The sequence below is a fragment of the Physeter macrocephalus genome, chromosome 18, assembly GCF_002837175.3.
Source record: "Physeter macrocephalus isolate SW-GA chromosome 18, ASM283717v5, whole genome shotgun sequence".
Lineage (NCBI taxonomy): Eukaryota > Metazoa > Chordata > Mammalia > Artiodactyla > Physeteridae > Physeter > Physeter macrocephalus.
This window is the reverse complement of record NC_041231.1, coordinates 43,066,501-43,084,443: the sequence shown is the minus strand read 5'-3', so window position 1 is coordinate 43,084,443 and position 17,943 is coordinate 43,066,501. Positions and strand designations below refer to the sequence as shown.

At 43.7% G+C, this 17,943-nt stretch overlaps 1 protein-coding gene across 2 annotated transcripts in view; it reads left to right on the top strand.

The window, feature by feature from the left end:
• The window catches only part of PRKAR2A (protein kinase cAMP-dependent type II regulatory subunit alpha), a 94,298-nt gene extending 76,671 nt beyond the window's left edge, over positions 1-17,627 (top strand). The window contains exons 8-12 of one of the 2 annotated variants that reach the window (XR_008615816.1): positions 169-243; positions 4,782-4,847; positions 7,672-7,813; positions 8,309-14,527; positions 17,416-17,627. Coding sequence is in view for 1 of the 2 variants with exons in the window: in XM_024123814.2 (XP_023979582.1) it covers positions 169-243; positions 4,782-4,847; positions 7,672-7,813; positions 8,309-8,442 (417 nt within the window). In the remaining variant the exon portion in view is untranslated. Of the gene's footprint in view, positions 1-168; positions 244-4,781; positions 4,848-7,671; positions 7,814-8,308 lie in introns of both variants that reach the window. The other variant, XM_024123814.2, reaches the window with a different exon arrangement.
• The last annotated feature ends 316 nt before the right edge of the window (positions 17,628-17,943 follow it).

The window sequence follows — 17,943 nt, the reverse complement described above, 5'->3', positions numbered from 1 at the left end:
GCCTATTTTAATAAGAGTCTGTTTATGGGGATTTAAGCAAAGCTGTTAAAATGATTCTCGTTAGGTTTCTTAAATCATACTATTCTAGCCCATTTCAATGTTGTGTAGATACTATTTGTGACTTTCAATTAAGATGTTTCCTTATAATTTGTATGTTCATTGTTTCAGGTGTCAGAACGAATGAAGATTGTGGATGTAATAGGAGAAAAGGTCTATAAGGATGGAGAGCGCATAATCACTCAGGTGAGTGGGGGCCTTGTGCATCTCCTTTCCTGGAAGCCACCTCCTGGAGGACTAGTGCATCATTTGTCCTGTCACTTTGGGGAGCTCATGTTGCACGATACGCAGGCACACTTCCTGCAGAGTGTTCTAAAGCCCATTGATGTTCAGCTCACTGACTTATGCACATCTCTTGCCTCCATTCACCTTTCCTTGGCTTCTGGTGTTTGTTCTTTTGGATGTCATTTTCTTTTAACCCTGAGTAAGCTTCCTGCATCACGGTTAAAACCTGGAGAAGGTCGAAAGGTTGTGTACCTTCTCTCTATGTTTGGTACAAAGTCCCTTTTAGCTAATCTAACACAAACCAGTCTTCAGTGACTGACCAGATTTGTAAGGTATCTTTAGTGTTTCCTTTGTACCTTTTCGTCATGTTATTTTTGGGTACTGTATGGATCATCACACAGTGGACTGGAACGTTATGATGAGTGCTCTGTAATAATTTTCCTAGTCTACTATATTTCCATTTTTAATTATATGTAAAGAGTATTATAGACTTTTCCAAGTCTAAAACTTCTCTGCCAGTCGTTCTGGCAAGAGTACTGGGAAGGGGAATTCCCTGGCAGTCCAGTGGTTAGGACTCCACGCTTCCACTGCAGGGGGCATGGGTTCAATCCCTGGTCGGGGAGCTAAGATCTCACAAGCTGCATGGCGCAGCCAAAAAATATTTTTTGTAATTAAAAAAAAAAGAGCCACTGGGAAGATGTCTGGTTGGTCTGGGTTGGGGAATGTGTCCATACCTGAACCCAGAGCTGGGGCTAGAAGGAAGACTCAGATTGGTCAAGCCTAAATCCCCAGACCACCCCTGGGCCCTGGAGGTGGAGTTGGCCCAACCAGTACCACAGAGATTAATCAGGCTTACCATAAAAGGAGAGAGAGATGCTCCCAGAGGAAAAGGACTAACAAAAAAATGATGTCTACTCTAAGTGGCATCTCTAAATGCCTTTGTTTCCTAGATAGCCCCACTGTTAATAATTCTTTTAATTAGAAATTGGTTTGATTCGGTAAATATTTACTAAGATAGACAAGTAGGACCAGATATAAGTGCTATAATGAGAGGAAAAAGAATGGCACTGAGGACTTCCCTGGTGGCGCAGTGGTTAAGAATCCACCTGCCAATTCAGGGGACACTGGTTCAAGCCCTGGTCCGGGAAGATCCCACATGCCGTGGAGCAGCTAAGCCCATGTACCACAACTACTGACCCTGTGCTCTAGAGCCCACGAGCCACAACTACTGAGCCCACAAGCCACAACTACTGAAGCCTGTGTGCCTAGAGCCCATGCACCGCAACAAAGAGTAGCCCCAGCTCGCTGCAACTAGAGAAAGCCCGTGTGCAGCAACGAAGACCCAATGCAACCATAAATAAATAAATAAATTTATTTAAAAAAAAAAAAAAAGAGTGGCAGTGAGAATATAGAACAGGATGTATTCTATACGGTTTCGTGAAGGAAATGCCCTCTGAGCTAAGCTTAAAGAACAAGTGCAGTTCCAGCAGTTGAGGTCAGGGAAGGATCTTTCAGGGCAAGAGAACAATGTGAGCAAAGGCCTGTGGGTGTAAGCTGTGTTCCAGGGCAGGTATCCTAGTATGGTAAGAATGTAGAGCTGAGTTGCAGGAATGGGACATGTTGACTGGCCACATGTGCTTCTGAAGCTGTGGTGCTTTAATTTACTCCCAAAGGACCTCTACTTAATCCTGAAAAGCCCCAGGCGTTCAGGAGGTATGTCAAGAGGTATGAAAAGCCACAGTGTTTTCTGGGATTTCTGTGTTCTTGAAGATAGGAGTGCTAGGTGGTGGTGCAGAATGGACACAAATTAAGATGATACCCACCTTATTATAGACCCCTTTCAGCAGTGTCTCTAGACCAAGGCTTTTCTAAGAGAGGTCCCAGGACTAGCGGCATTAGCATCATATAGGAATGTTAGAAATTCAAGTGCCTGGGCCCCACCCCAGACCTACTGCAGAAACTATGCTTCATGTTGTTTTGTTTGTTTGGTCAACTTTGTTACCCTATATTTTATATACAGTACAATTACCAAGTTTAAGTATACAATTTGAGAGTTTTATAACCATCCCTATAATCATAGTGTACAGCATTTCTGTCATCCCCAAAAGCTCCCTTGTTTGTATTTTAAGTAAATCCCCTCACCCGCTCCCTTGCTCCTGGAAACCACTGACCTGCTTTCTATCGCTCTAAAAATTCCTTTTCTAGAATTTCATATAAATGAAACCATATAATGTGTAGTTTTTTGTGTCTGACTTCTTTCTCTTAGCATAATGTTTTTGAGATTTATCCATGTTGTTGTATGTATCAGAGGATCATTCCTTTTTATTGCTGAGTAGTATTTCATTATACAGATGTACCATAATTCATCTTTCCACTCACCAGTTGAGAGACATTTGGGGTCTTTCCAGTTTGGGGCAATTATGAATAAAGCTGCAATAAGCATTTGCATACAAGTCTTTGTATAGACATATGTTTTTATGGAATTGCTGAGTCATATGGTAAACATGAGTTTAACAAATTGCCAAAATGTTTTTTAAAATGTCTGTACCATTCTACATTCCCCCAGCAATGTTCAAGAGTTCCAGTTGCTCTGTATCCTCATCAGCACTTAGTATCGAGTCTTTAATGTTAGCCATCCTAAGTATGAAGTGGTATCTCATTTTGGTTTTATTTTGCATTTACCTAATGTCTAATGATGGTGAGCATCTTTTCCTGTGATTGCTTGCCATCCATATGTTTTCTTTGGTGAAGTACATCTTTTGCCCTATTTAAAATTAGGTCATTTGGCTTCTTAATATATTGAGTTGTAAGAATTCTTTATGTACTCTGAGAACAAATCCTTTATCAGGCAAATGATTTGCAAATATTTTTCCCAAAATGTGGCTGTGGCCATGGCTTGTCTCTTCATTTTATTAATAATACCTTTTAAAAAGCAAAAGTTTTTAATTTTGACGAGTCCAGTTTGTCATTTTTTTCTCTTGTAATTCACTCTTTTTGTGCCCTATTAAAAAAAAATGTTTGCACAGTTAGTAAGATTTTCTCCTATTTTACTTCTAGGCAAGCACTGTCAATAGAAATATTATGTGAGCCACATACAATTTAAAATATTTTAGTAGCTAAATTAAAAAAAAATGAAACAGGCAAACTTAATTTTAATGATATATTTTTAGCCTAATATATATAAAATATTACATTTCAACATCTAAGTGATATAAAAATTTAATAAGGAGATATTTTACATTTGGGGGATATTCAGTCTTTAAAATTCAATGTGTATTTTACACTTACAGCACCTATAAATCTATACAAGCCATAGTTCAGGTGCCCAGTAGGCCCATGTGACTAGTGGCTACTGTATTAAGCCATGCAGTTCCAGTTTCATAGTTTTAGGTCTTACATTTAGATCTATGATCCATTTTGAATTAATTACATGGTATAAGGTTAGGGTTTTTCATATGGATGTCCAATTGTTTCAGCACCATTTGTTGAAGAGATTTTCCTATCCCATTGCCTGACACTTGCATTGAAAACCAATTGGCCATGTATGTTTGGGTCTATTTCTGGTCTCTTTTTGTTCCATTGATCTACGTCTGTCTCTCTGTTAATAATACTGCACTGTCTTGATTACAGTAGCCTTACATAGCAAATCTTAAAATCAGATAGTTTAAGCCCTCCAAATTTTTTGTTCTTTTTCTTTTTTTTTTTTTTTTTTTTTTTTAAATTTATTTATTTTTATTGATTTAGTTTTGGCTGCGTTGGGTCTTCGTTGCTGCACGCAGGCTTTCTCTAGTTGCGGTGAGCGGGGGCTACTCTTCGTTGCGGTGCGCGGGCTTCTCATTGCGGTGGCTTCTCTTGTTGCGGAGCACGGGCTCTAGGCTCGCAGGCTTCAGTAGTTGTGGCAGGCGACCTCAGTAGTTGTGGCTCGCAGGCTCTAGAGCTCAGGCTCAGTAATTGTGGTGCACAGGCTTAGTTGCTCCGCGGCACGTGGGATCTTCCCGGACCAGGGCTCGAACCCGTGTCCCCTGCATTGGCAGGCAGATTCTTAGCCACTGCCCCACCAGGGAAGCCCTCTTTTTTTTTTTTTAAATAAATTTATTTTAGTTATTTATTTTTGGCTGCATTGGGTCTTTGTTGCTGCGCACGCGCTTTCTCTAGTTGCAGCGCGCGAGCTTTCTCTAGTTGCGGCGAGCGGGGGGAGCTACTCTTCGTTGTGGTGCATGGACTGATGCTCTGTGCAGTTACCAGCCGGGGCATATTCATGGAGACAAATGTGAATACTCCATGTTAGGAAGTGAGAGATGTTTGTCAGTCATAGTTGGACTAACATCCCTGGCAATCAGGATCCTCTCGTTTTGTTCTGAATTTGTTAGCCATTGACTGGTTTGTAGGTTTGGAAAATAAATACCAATTCAAGCTCAGGAAATGTGAAAATGATCTATTTCTGTGTCCTTCTTTGATACATATATATGGCTCTGACCTGACCTCCTCTCCCTCTTTAGGGTGAAAAGGCTGATAGTTTTTACATTATAGAGTCTGGCGAAGTGAGCATCTTGATTAAAAGCAAGGTGAGTTTTTATGTGTGATGGTGTGAGTTATGCCACGGGAGATCCAGATGCCAGGTATGTGCACAGAAAGTAACTGTTTGCTTTAATAATGTGAAGTGTGTTTAATGTATCAAAACCATCATTATGTGAGATATGTGACTGACAGTGACCAATGTTTAAGCCCATTCATTGATAAAGAGTTAGTATATTTTTTCTTGTTCCTATTGCCTTTACCTCTGTTACATAATTAATGATATGAGAAATATTAGCCTGCAAATCAATAAGAAAAAGGATAAGCACCCTCTCCGAAAATGGGGCAATTATATAATAAAAAATACATGTGAGTGTTGAATATGAAAAAGCTTCCTTTTTAGAGCACTAGGAAGGGAGGTCTCTAGGACAATTATTATTATGGCCATTGGATAGATAGGGAGACCTAGAAAACACAGTGACCTATAGGTGGGAAGAGTGATTCTTACCATAAATCCATCATCATCAGATTTCCTGTTTCAATTTTTTTAAGAATAAAGAATTTGTTAAAATACTGAGTTACATATAATACTAAATCAACCTAGTGTAAAACCTCTTATGGAATATTTTTTGTAAAAGTTAAGTATGGAGAAAGAAAGAAAAATATGATTACTGCCTATAAGATGGCTTGATTCCTAATTTAAAATATTTTTTTTTACTTATAGTTTTTAGACTACTGATATATGTTTGTACATTTCTCATATTCATTGACACCTGCTGATCACAGCATAGTGTTGGGTTTGTAGGTCTAGCAGCACTGTGGCTCTGGGTTGGGAAAGGGGGAGTTTGTTCAGTCTTGGGGTCTGCCCCAGACCTACTGAATCAGAATCTGCATTGTATCAAAACCCACAGGGGGCTGGTGTTCACAGTACAGTGTGATAAGTGCTACTCTAGAGAAGGGACTAGGTAGACATGAACACGTCTGCAGCCCCAGAGAATACGACAGAAATTGGAAAGAGAGCATTGGCTTGGAAGGGGCAGATCAACTTCAGAGCAGACAGGTCAGGGCAGAAGTGTGAAAGGAGGAAAAGTCAAACCATGTAAGCCAGTGTGGTACTTTTGTTTATTTTTCTAAATTAACCTTCAGGGACTTCCCTGGTGGCGCAGTGGTTAAGAATCCGCTTGCCAGTGCAGGGGACATGGGTTCAATCCCCTGGTCCGGGAAGATCCCACATGCCACGGAGCAGCTAAGCCTGTGTGCCACAACTACTGAGACTGCGCTCTAGAGCCTGCAAACCACAACTACTGGGCCCACCCTCTGCAACTCCTGAAGCCCGTGCGCCTAGAGACCGTGGTCTGCAACAAGACAAGCCACTGCAATGAGAAGCCCGTGCACCACAGCAAAGAGTAGCCCCCACTCGCTGCAACTAGAGAAAGCCTATGCGCAGCAACGAAGACCCAACGCAGCCAAAAATAATAATAATAATAAATTAACCTTTAAAAAGTTATTTTTCTGCCTGTAACATAAAGTCGTTCTTAAAGATCTAGACTAATTCTTATTACTGTTATAAGTATTTTTTTACTTAAATTATTGCTTAGCTTAGCAGATGGATTTGTTTAAAAAAAATAAGAAACTCTAGATAGTAAATAAAATATCGTACCTTATTTTCAGTAATTTGAAAAGCACAAAGTATAACCTGCTTGATTTCTTAAACCACCAAATTTCAAGGTTGAACATTACTTTTAAAAATATTTAGTTATGGGCTTCCCTGGTGGCGCAGTGGTTGCGCGTCCGCCTGCCGATGCAGGGGAAAAAGGTTCGCGCCCCGGTCTGGGAGGATCCCACATGCCGCGGAGCGGCTGGGCCCGTGAGCCATGGCCGCTGAGCCTGCGCGTCCGGAGCCTGTGCTCCGCAACGGGAGAGGCCACAGCAGAGGGAGGCCCGCATACCACAAAAGTAAATAAATAAATAAATAAATAAAATATTTAGTTACTTGGGCTTCCCTGGTGGCGCAGTGGTTGAGAGTCCGCCTGCCGACGCAGGGGACACGGGTTCGTGCCCCAGTCCGGGAAGATCCCACATGCCGCCTGCCGACGCAGGGGACACGGGTTCGTGCCCCGGTCCGGGAAGATCCCACATGCCGCGGAGCGGCTGGGCCCGTGGGCCATGGCCGCTGAGACTGCGCGTCCGGAGCCTGTGCTCCGCAACGGGAGAGGCCACAACAGTGAGAGGCCCGCATACCGCAAAAAAAAAAAAATTTAGTTACTTAACTCTTCTAAACAAATATGGTAGGGGGACCACTAGCTTAAGGTGCAGATAGTACCTAAAAATAAAATTTGTCACTGTAAAGTATTGTCCGAGAAAAGCATGGCCTCAAGTCAAAAAGAAGTAGCCCTGAATTGTGACTGTTTACCTATGAGAAGCATTGACGTTATTTAGGAAGAATTAGCAAAAGACCTTGTCTTCTACCCTGTGTCTCAGAAGTCAGCATCTACCAAATGGATCGCATTCATATATGTATAATATATAAATATAAAATATATAAAAATACACATTATTATATGTTAATATATAGTATATTAACATATATACTATTTCATATACTATATTAATATATCATATTAATATATATTATATTAATATTATACATATATATATATACACCTTACCTCTTGGTAAAAGCCAACTCATTTGGTTAAACCAGGCCACTGAGATTAGCCCATGCAGTTTACATGGTACGGTTAGAGTCTCTGCAACATGAATTTCTAAGTAATTGTGTTAGGTGTACTGAAAAGGAAATGTAAGTGTGTGCAACTGGATGTGCCTAGTTGTGATTCTGGAATCAGCCCTGGTCATGTTCTCTACCTGCTCTAGACTAAAGCAAACAAGGATGGTGGGAACCAAGAGGTCGAGATTGCCCGCTGCCATAAGGGGCAGTACTTTGGAGAGCTTGCACTGGTCACCAACAAACCCAGAGCTGCTTCGGCTTATGCCGTGGGAGATGTGAAATGCTTAGGTAAGAAAAATTCTATATGCATTAGTGTTTGTTTTTTTTTTTTTCTAACATGCAGTATTTTTTTTCCCATCAGCAAGCCTTGACTTACTCTGTCAGCTCTCACTCACATCTAGACTTGAACAGTTTTGTGTGACCAACCAGAAATGGGTTCATGTGTTCCTTTAGCAAACATTTTTGAGCACTGACAATAGCCTATGAACAGCCATATAGACACCCTGGCTGTGTGGAAAGAGCAGTGATGGAGACAGGTGTCCAGGGCTGTGTGTGAACAGAGGGAATGAGTGCTGCTGTGCTCTGCAAAGTCTCAAACTTAGATGACATAGTCCTGCTGTGTTCACATAGAAACATCCTTTCTTTTTCCAAGTGTCCAGTATCCAATAGTCCAGTTCCTACAACATGAATGGATATGTTTAAGAAAAGGTTTGCGTGAGAGAAATGATTGAATTATTGGTGTAGAGAACTTATTCTCTCCCTCACCTCTTTTTAACAATGCAGTTATGGATGTACAAGCATTTGAGAGGCTTCTGGGGCCCTGCATGGACATCATGAAGAGGAACATCTCGCACTACGAGGAACAGCTCGTGAAGATGTTTGGCTCCAGCATGGATCTGATAGATCCTGGGCAGTAGGTGTGCCACACCCCAGAGCCTTCTCAGTGTGATACCAAAACCTTCCGGTCAGCCACAGAACACAAACAGAAAATGTGACAGAACTGCTCCTGCTGTTGCCGCCACCACTGCCATTGCTACGGCTGTGGGCATTTAGAAAACTTGGAAGTCAGCACTAAAGGATGGGTAGAGGTTCAACCCACACCTCCACTTTGCTTCTGAAAGCCCATTATTAGACCACTTGTAATGATTACTCCAACCCAGTTTTCACATCTTTGGTTCAAAATGGCATGTCTCTCCAACAATTTAAGTGCCTGATACAAAGTCCAAAGTGTAAACATCTTCCTTTCCTCTCTTGCTGCTACTGTTGCTTTTGGAAGTTACCACAGGTTGGCACAAACCTGTTGTATAACTGTAGACACCCTCCCCCAACCTTTTTTAGCCTTCCGTTTCCTCATTTGTCATTTGAGAAAGTCCACAACTGTAGCCTTTGGTTTTACCATAAAAAATGGTGGCAGATGTGATGGAGGTCTGTGGTCCTGTGGCATTGTACTGTCTGCTGACAGTGGCACACATGACAGCTGTCCCCAAACTCTCAGTGATGCTTAGGGAAAGGCCCTGCCCAGGGCCCAGCAGGTCAGCACCCCAAAGCACACTGATCAGACATCGGAACCCACGTTAGAGCAGAAAATTTGAGTTTAGCACATTTTACATGTAGCAGAGAGCCAGGGAAGGTTTTCTGGGTTGGGGGCAGGGGTGTTTTATTTTGTTTCAGTAGATTTTGTTTTGTTTAATCTCTGTGCAGTTTGCATGAGTGAATTGCTGTCCGTTTATAAGGAGCTGGGGTCTGGGAGTGCCATCACTGTATCTGACCTAAATACTTTCCTGGGCAACTCCTGCCCATCTCTTATTACCAGTTGCTCGTACTGATGGCAGTGTGCTGGCAAAGAGAGACCTTTCCCTCTGCTCCAGAGTTGTTATGTAGCTTTGCTATTGAACCATCAATTTTTAAACTCTTTAAAGAAGAAGCAGCTATTTTTTTGAAAAAAAAAAACAAAAAAAAACTCTCTATTTAGAGAATTTCCCTGGACATATTCATATATATCAGTTTGTCAGCTGACTCAGGCATTCATCTTAAAGATCAGCTCCTTTTGTTAGTCTTTAAAAATCAGCATCATTTACAAGTTCATAGCATTACTGCAAGACCTTTCTAATTAAGATGTTGGGATAGTTAGTGTTCCAGTTGTTAATCCCAGAGGAAAGTAATTTAGCTTGTATTTTAAAATATTTTAAACCTTTTGATTATATCAGGTGGAATTCTAATGAATTGTCGTAATTAACTAGATATATTTCAGAATGAAATTTTTTTTCTTCAGAATAACCTAGAATCAGATGCTACAAGAGATCCTAAGAGCAGTATGAAATTTACCTAAAGATAAATTTGGATGTCATAGCCAAGTTTATATTAAATCAAGAGGCCCTTTCCTGTATGAATTTTTTTAACTTGTATATCTCAGTAAATCCCTAAGCAATTACATGCTGGGGCTTGAGTCATTCCTGTTGTAGACAATGATGGAGACCATATGGTCACCTTCCATTGTCCTCCTAAGCCACGCTGTCTGCTTTTGCCATGAACAGTATGGTCAAGAGATTTTCAGAGTGATGACCCATCACAACCTTAGTCAATTCTCCCTTTTTCTTGTGCTCCATGAAGTGAAAGTAGGACTCTTTCAGACTGCTCTAGGTAGCCTGCCTTGCAGCTCTCAGAATTGTGAAACATTGTAACTAATACTCCAAAACAGGCAGCTAGCACTGGGAAAGCCTGTGTGGTTTTTCCCACGGTTTTCTGAGGTTCTTATTTTCTATGGTGTTGCTTTATTATCAAATATAAGTTAAGAAAGCAGATATTGCACTTTAGCAGACGAGAACCATACCTGTTTCTTACACAGGTAACAGGTACATTCAGCTTCAGGAGTGACACAGAGGTGTAGCCCCCAGACTGTGTAAGGACTCTGTATAAACACTGAGTGGGGGAACTTCCCTGGTGGTGCAGTGGTTAAGATTCCACGCTCCCAGTTCAGGGGGCCCGGGTTCGATCCCTGGGCAGGGAACTAGATCCCACATGCATGCCACAACTAAGCATTCGCATGCCACAACTAAGGAGCCTACATGCTGCAACTAAGGAGCTGGCAAGCCGCAACTAAGGAGCCTGCCTGCCTCAACTATGACCCAGCGCAACCAAGTAAGATAAATAAATATTTTAAAAATAAAAATAAATAAATAAACAAACACTGAGTGGATGCTCCCTTACACCCCACATGCCAGCAACGTTAGGGCCAGCTGTGAACTCCGACCCAGTCACTCCTGGAGGCTGCTAGGGATGGGACTTCTCATCTTGCCCTCTTTCACATCCCAGTTCAATCTTCCCCTTCATAGAAGCCTCTTTAACACCCCCAACTTACTGATGCTTTCGGTTTTACAAAGTAGAATTCATCAGATTTAAGTCTTCCTGCTCTAACTGCGGATTGACATATGGATCATCAGTCCAGACCCTCACTGCATATAGGACCCTTTGAGGGTCTGACTTGAGGAAGGGAGACTTTACGGGGACTAGTGTGAGTGAAAAGGACACAGCCATTACCAAGGTGCCAGGAGTCTGACTGTTCCAATTCTCTTTACAGCATGAGGAATTGAAGGTGGCAGACCAAGTTCAGCTCAGGACTCTGGTGTCCACATTGTGCTGGGCAAGCCCTGCACTGAGAGTTGAGCCTCACAGGGAGGAGCATGTGTTGGGAAGAGGTCTTTTTGATAATTGTTTTATACTGTTCTCTTCTATGATGGTTTAGAGCTTCATGCTGTCTTTTCTGGCTTTGCTATTGATTTTGCATGGTGGAGAATGTACCTGAGGGCCTTGAGGTTCAACCTGCAACATTATTCTTCCTGCTGGCCCCAGTTTATCACACCCACTTTCTTCTTTTGGTTGTCTTCTCTGAAGGAAGGGTTCATCTGCTCTGTCCTCTTAGTCCATAGTCCTTATATATAAATATGTTATGTATAATTGAAGTAGATTCTCAGGAATCAGGGTGGAGCTTTTCTTTGAACAGTTTAATGAGCAAATTCAGCAGCAAAGTGTCAAGAAATAATTCTCCAGCCAGGAGAGGTCATGTTCATCCTCTTATTGCCCAGATTCTCTAGTTACAACGGTACAGTAGTCACTGAGAGGTGCCACTGGCACCCAGCAGCCCCTGGACACACAGCATTTCCATGTCCTGTCACAGTGTACAAACAATTCTCTCATTTAGGAAAACTGAACGAGCATTTTTGCACAGAGAAAAAGGAAAAAGGCCCATGAATGTCATCTTTTATATTTTGTTTTCAGTTGGCTAATGTTGAATTTTTTGTTCTTGACATGCACTTGTAAACCAATCTTGTTGCCAAGATACAAGTTGTTTTGGTTTTTCACTACAATTACCTCTTGTTCCTCCTGTCCTGACTGCTGACGTTCCTCAATGATTCTAATGTCTATTTTATGGGAAGCAGCCTTCCCATGGGTTTCCTTTTACACACTGCAGGGCTATCTTTATACTTCTAAAAAAAAGGAGAAAACTGTCACTAAACTCATGGGAGATTTGCAGAAAACCATTTAGCCCACCTTGAGCAAAAAGTAGATTCCTCATTGTTTTCCTAAGCTCATTGTAATAAAAGAAATCTAATTCAGCATTATTGTGCTACCTCAAAGGTAAAAATGTTTTAAGGTCTTTAGTCCTGAGTTCTACACATAGTGTTTGAAATGTCTTTCAGTTGGAATTATTTTTAAATCATTGGGGAGAATCTTATTTTAACCTGTTTTACACTTGTATTTTAATCTCAGAAGAATAAGTGATTAGAAGGTGATCAATTCTTGCTCTGTAGTATTGAACATATGATTAAATCATTGTTTGCCATAAACAAGGTTGGGTTTTTTAAAAGGAAACTCTAGGGCTCAGCTTTGCTCTTGGTTAATAAAGGCTGACAAATCATATCTGAATTTTTGGTGCAGCCTTGTGTTGTGTGTTTGTCCTCATTTCAGGGTTCTATCCATCACAGCATTCATCTAGCAGGTACATTATTGAGATTGGGGTGTGAGCTCTTAAAAATTAGAGAGGAGGCCTGGACATATATATTAGGGTTCTCCAGAGAAACAGAACCAATAGCGTGTATGTGTGAGGTGTGTGTGTGTGTATATATAAAGAGATTTATGGGAATTCCCTGGCAGTCCAGTGGTTAGGACTTGGCACTTTCACTGCCATGTCCCCGGGTTCAATCCCTGGTTTAGGGAACTAAGATCCCACAAGCCGCACAGCACAGCCAAAAAAAAAAAGAGAGAGAGAGAGAGAGATTTACTATAAGGAATTGGCTCACACAGTTATGTAAGTCCCAAGATATGAAGGGTGAGTTGGCAAGCTGTAGACCTAGGAAAGCTGATGGTTTAATTCTAGTCTGAGTCTGAAGACCTGAGAACCAGGAGAGCCAATAGCATATTTCCCACCCAAAGGCTGGCAGGCTTAAGACCCAGGAAGAGATGATGTCCCAGTTTGGAGGCAGTCAGGCAGGATAATTCTCTCTTACTTGGGCGAGTCAGGCTTTTTGTTCTGTTCAGACCTTCAACTGATTGGATGAGGCCCACCCACATTAGGGAGGGCAATCTGCTTTACTCAGTCCACTGATTTAAATGTTACTTTCATCCAAAACCACCTTTTCAGAAACTCTCAGAACAATGTTTGACCAAATATCTGGGCACCCCATGGCCCATAATTTGACACATAAAATTAACCATGACAACATGGTATTTGAATTGTTTGGGGATGGTGTACAAGGGCATCCAATATATCCCTTGCTGGGGAAGATATACTCACCAATGAAGCCCAGCAGGAAACATCTCCTGTCTGACAATATTAATTATTTCCTTCTCTGTAACATGGCTATAACCAGAACTAGCAGTGACTCTGCGATAGCCCGCTGTATTTATAGTTTGTTTCCTAGTGACCAAAGGAAGCTCATTCTATAACAAAATCATGTTCCACTTTGATCTTGCCTTCACCTGGCAGTACAAAAGGGCCAAGTAATAAGTGAATATAAAAAATATCCACATGGGGCCCAAGAAACTAGTAGTTGAACCCTCAAAGCCAAACTGACCTTGTTTCAAGGCTTTAAAAATTAAATATGGTTTGGCCTTTGTGGTTTTGGTGGTGGTATTGCTATGAACAATTAGGAAGTGCCAGGACTATGACAAGATCATATGCTCCACAGTCTCAGCCTTTAAGAGTGAATATCATAGGAGGACTTTGCTTTCTATGTATGTTCTAACAGGAAGCTAGAAATCTGTGCCATCAAAATTACCTGAATATTGGGACTTCACTGGCTGTCCAGTGGTTAAGACTCTGCGCTTCCACTGCAGGGGGCGTGGGTTCCATCCCTGGTTGGAGAACTAAGATCCTGCATGCCGCGTGGTGCAGCCAAAAGTTAAAAAAAAAAAAAAAAAAATTTACCTGAATATATCCTTGGCAATCTTAGTGCATCAATTTTATAGCAACAGAATTAAAACAGTATTACTTATAATATGATTAAGGAAATTGGGATTGTTTCACATGTTAAATATGAATTTTGCTTCCTTTACCCATCCTCTCTATAGACAAATGCCTTATCACAGATGATGGCCAGTGATACATACTGTTACCTGATTGGGGAAATGCAGAGTGTCAACCAGGAACATATTAAATAATCAGTTGTGAATTCAGATGAGATGAGTATTATCTAAGTTCTGAATTAGAATGTCAGAAATTAGGTCTGACTCAGCTCATTTGTTCATTGAACAAAATCTTGATTACCTGCTGTGGCCATTCGTGACACTGTTTAAATCCCAGGAAGTATCAAGAGTAACGACGCTGGCGTCCGAAGGGCATTCCTGGACCTTTCCTCCAGTGCTATGGAGCTTATCCTCATGTTTCTGGACTCACATGGACAGCAGCCCCAGTCTCCTATTTCAAGGATGATCATGCTTCCAGTGCCTGTTGTTGCCCTTGGTCATGCTGCTCTTCTCTATATGGCTCCATTGCCCCTTCTTAAAGTGAGTAGTTTGGACACACAAGCATGCAATGTTCCTCACTGCTTTAGCTTGCATCACATAATTATGGTTACAGAAGCATCTAGGAAGCTGTCAAAAGAGAAAGAGTAGATTTAAGATTTTAAGGAAAGCTCCCTCCAGGTAAGGACATCTCAGAAATTGTCATCTTCATGCTAGTCATCCTAAATATCAAGATTAAGTTTGGCTGGATATGCCTTTCTGGCCTAGGTTGCCTTCTGTGATGATGTGCTAAGAATCAGATTTTGTGGGAAGTGTCTCTTTTGTGTGACATTTCCACCCCTTCCTCTTTGACTCCTTCCCAAATAGAATCCTTGATCCTGTGGGCACTTCTCTCTCTTCTGTGTCTTTAAGTACACAGAGTCAAGCAATGCCCAGCCCATTTGAAGACTACAGGGCAGGAGGCTGACCAGACCGGAATATGAAACCACAGGGGGACTGGGAGCTACCCCAGACACTAGGAAAGCGAGCAGGACCTGACTTCACTAATCAGTCCATCCTGACAGGCAGAAGAATGGGTATTTGCCGGTCAGCTCTTGGGGAAGAGCTGTCGAAACAATACCAGCCAAATCTCCATGGCCCTTCCTCCCTCTGGAGAATTGCACTGAGGCAAGGGTCAAAAGCCACTGTATATGCTGCTGAAAGCTAGCATCCAGCAATCTCCTCTCTGGCTAGGCCCTCCAATCCCCAGAAAGAGGAGGCAGAGGTGTGCAGCTGTTTTTTTTTTCCTAGCAAACAAGTAAAAAGGAAGAGCTAAAGTCCAGACCCACCAGATGACCAGACCAGCACTTTCCAGCATAATATTCAAGCACATTTTTATTCTGAAAATGAAAGGCCTGGGCGTAAAGGGGCACCTGCCGTACACATTCCCATACCTGCCATGAGCCCATCCCAGGCAGCTGAAGAAGCAAGGGACCTGAAGCTAAGTCTTAGGCCTGTAGGACAGGCAGGGAAGAGGCCTTTGAGGCAGATGTGCATTAGTCCCAGGCAAGTGAGAATCCTGCATGAGCTACCTTGGACCACTGGCATCCTGTCTCAGAGCTGTGCAGTCAGCCCCATGCCTGGGGTGAGAAATAGGGCCATGCATGGGCTCAGATGCCCCCAGGAATCAGCCTGGACCTCCAAATGAGGGCCTCTTCCCTCTGGCAGCTCTGGAAGCCATAGCACTTTCCCAACCAGGATGGAGCTGGGGGACAGAGGGTATATGACCCCCAGACCTCCAACTCAGGCACTGCTTCTACCTCAGAACTCAAGATGGTTCCACCAGGCTGGCAGCTCCTGCCTGAGGTGAGTCAGACGAGGATGAGTTGGAGTTCTCATCTAGGGCCTTCTCTTGCTCCACTGTGAGGAGGTAGGCTTATGGGAAGGCATCCACCCCCACTGCCCTTGGCTTTGCCCACAGGCATTGGCCCAGGAGGATTCCAGCCTTGCCTCTCACATGCCTGGGCTGGGCCAAGGCCCAACTACTGTAGGTGGCTGGGGCCCAGTGGCTGGTGTGGTCTCTCCCATTGTGCTCACTTTAAGCTGGGCATCTTGGGCTCACAGAAAAAGCAGCCCCTACTCTCTGACAGAGCTGGCCTGATGACTGAAAACTAGGGTGGGTTATCCTAGTACCTGATAAATGGGTGAAACTTTTATAACATAAGAGGGCGAGCCTCACATCTGGGACCTGGTCGAAGGGCCAGGTTTACAACATGCAAGCGAAGGTACATTAAAAGTGCAGGTGGGCTTCCCTGGTGGCGCAGTGGTTGAGAATCCGCCTGCCGATGCAGGGGACACGGGTTCGTGCCCCGGTCCGGGAAGATCCCACATGCCGCGGAGCGGCTGGGCCCGTGAGCCATGGCCGCTGAGCCTGCGTGTCCGCAGACTGTGCTCCGCAACGGGAGAGGCCGCAACAGTGAGAGGCCCGCGTACCGCAAAAAAAAAAAAAAAAAAAAAAAAAAAGTGCAGGTGTAGGGCCCACTGAGACCAGGCTGGCCTCCAACACAATGGGAATTTTTCCGAGTGCCTCTCTAGAGTCTTCACTCCCCGCATGTGCTGGTAACAAGGGTGTATGTATCGAGGATGCTGGGAATCACCTCCACTCTGGCCCTGTGGAATCATTTTCTTGGTAATTTTGCTGCCTTTTGTTCTGGAAAAAAAAAAAATCTTAGGAATGATTTGCAGCCAGCCCGTCCCCACATGGACCAGTCCCAGGCCTGGCTGGGGGTTGGGGGAACATCTGGGATTTGAGTCCCTCCCCTGCACAGGTGAGAACATCATGTTCCCTACTCAGAGATGCATATCCAACCCTTGAGTGCTGGGGGCCCTGGGAGGACTCCAGGCTGGAGATGGTGGGGTTGAGTGAGAATGGCCAGCTCCGTTTGAGAAACAGGAAGGGAAAGGAATTCCGAGAAATGTCTGATCCCAGAACAACTCTATGCACTCCCATCCCCACCGCTCCCCAGGCCCAGGCCCTAGCAGATAGGAGTGCTACCTCAATTCCAGCCCCGGGCCAGGGCTGTGTGGAAGGGACAAGGTGCCACGGGGGAGCCACAGCTGTTCACACACATAAATCAGGCTCCCCAACTGCAGTCTCCTCAACCTCCTGGTCCAACTCTCATCCCCTCCACCTTTGGAGGACCTCTTTCACCCTGGCCCATTCCTGCCTGGGGCCTGGTTACATCCCTGAGATGAGGTCTCTGATCAGCACCTCCCTGCCATCCTTCACCTCCAGGCCCCTTGCACTGCTTGCTGCCTGGTCCTGTCCTCTAACCTCTTGCATCCCTGCTCACCCTCCCCCAGCAATGGCATCACCTTGATTTTAGGGAAAAAACAGAAGCAATGGGCCAGAAGCTCAGGGCTCCTCCTCTGTCCCCCATGTCCTCCTCTAGCTCCTGCCCCACTGTTCTCCCTTCACAGCAAAAGCCTTGAGACTTGCCTGCAGTGCCTCCTCACCTCCCATTTGTCACAGTGCAACCCTGCCCTCCCGAGTGGCTAACATGGGCAGACAGAGCTGATGCACAGATGAGGGCAGAGCCGGCTCTCTGGAGTCTCAGCCGAATTCACCATGGCGAACTTCTCCCTCCTGCTTCAAGAACCACCTTCTCGGAATTCCCTGGCAGTCCAGTGGTTAGGACTCCGTGCTTCCATAGCAGGGGGCACGGGTTCGATCCCTGGTTGGGGAACTAAGATCCCGCAAGCCAAACAGCACTGCCAAAAACAAACAAAAAAACACACCACCTTCTCAGGAGCATCCAGTTCTCCTGGTTTTCTTCCAACCTCCACTGCCAGGTTTTACAGAGGCTAGAGTTAAATGTTGAAGCAACCCAGGGCTCCACTCTGGGTTTTCCTCTCTCCCTCCCTGGGAGGTTTTATCAGGGACAGCCTGGCTTGGGGTGTTATCTCCATGCTGCTCACTC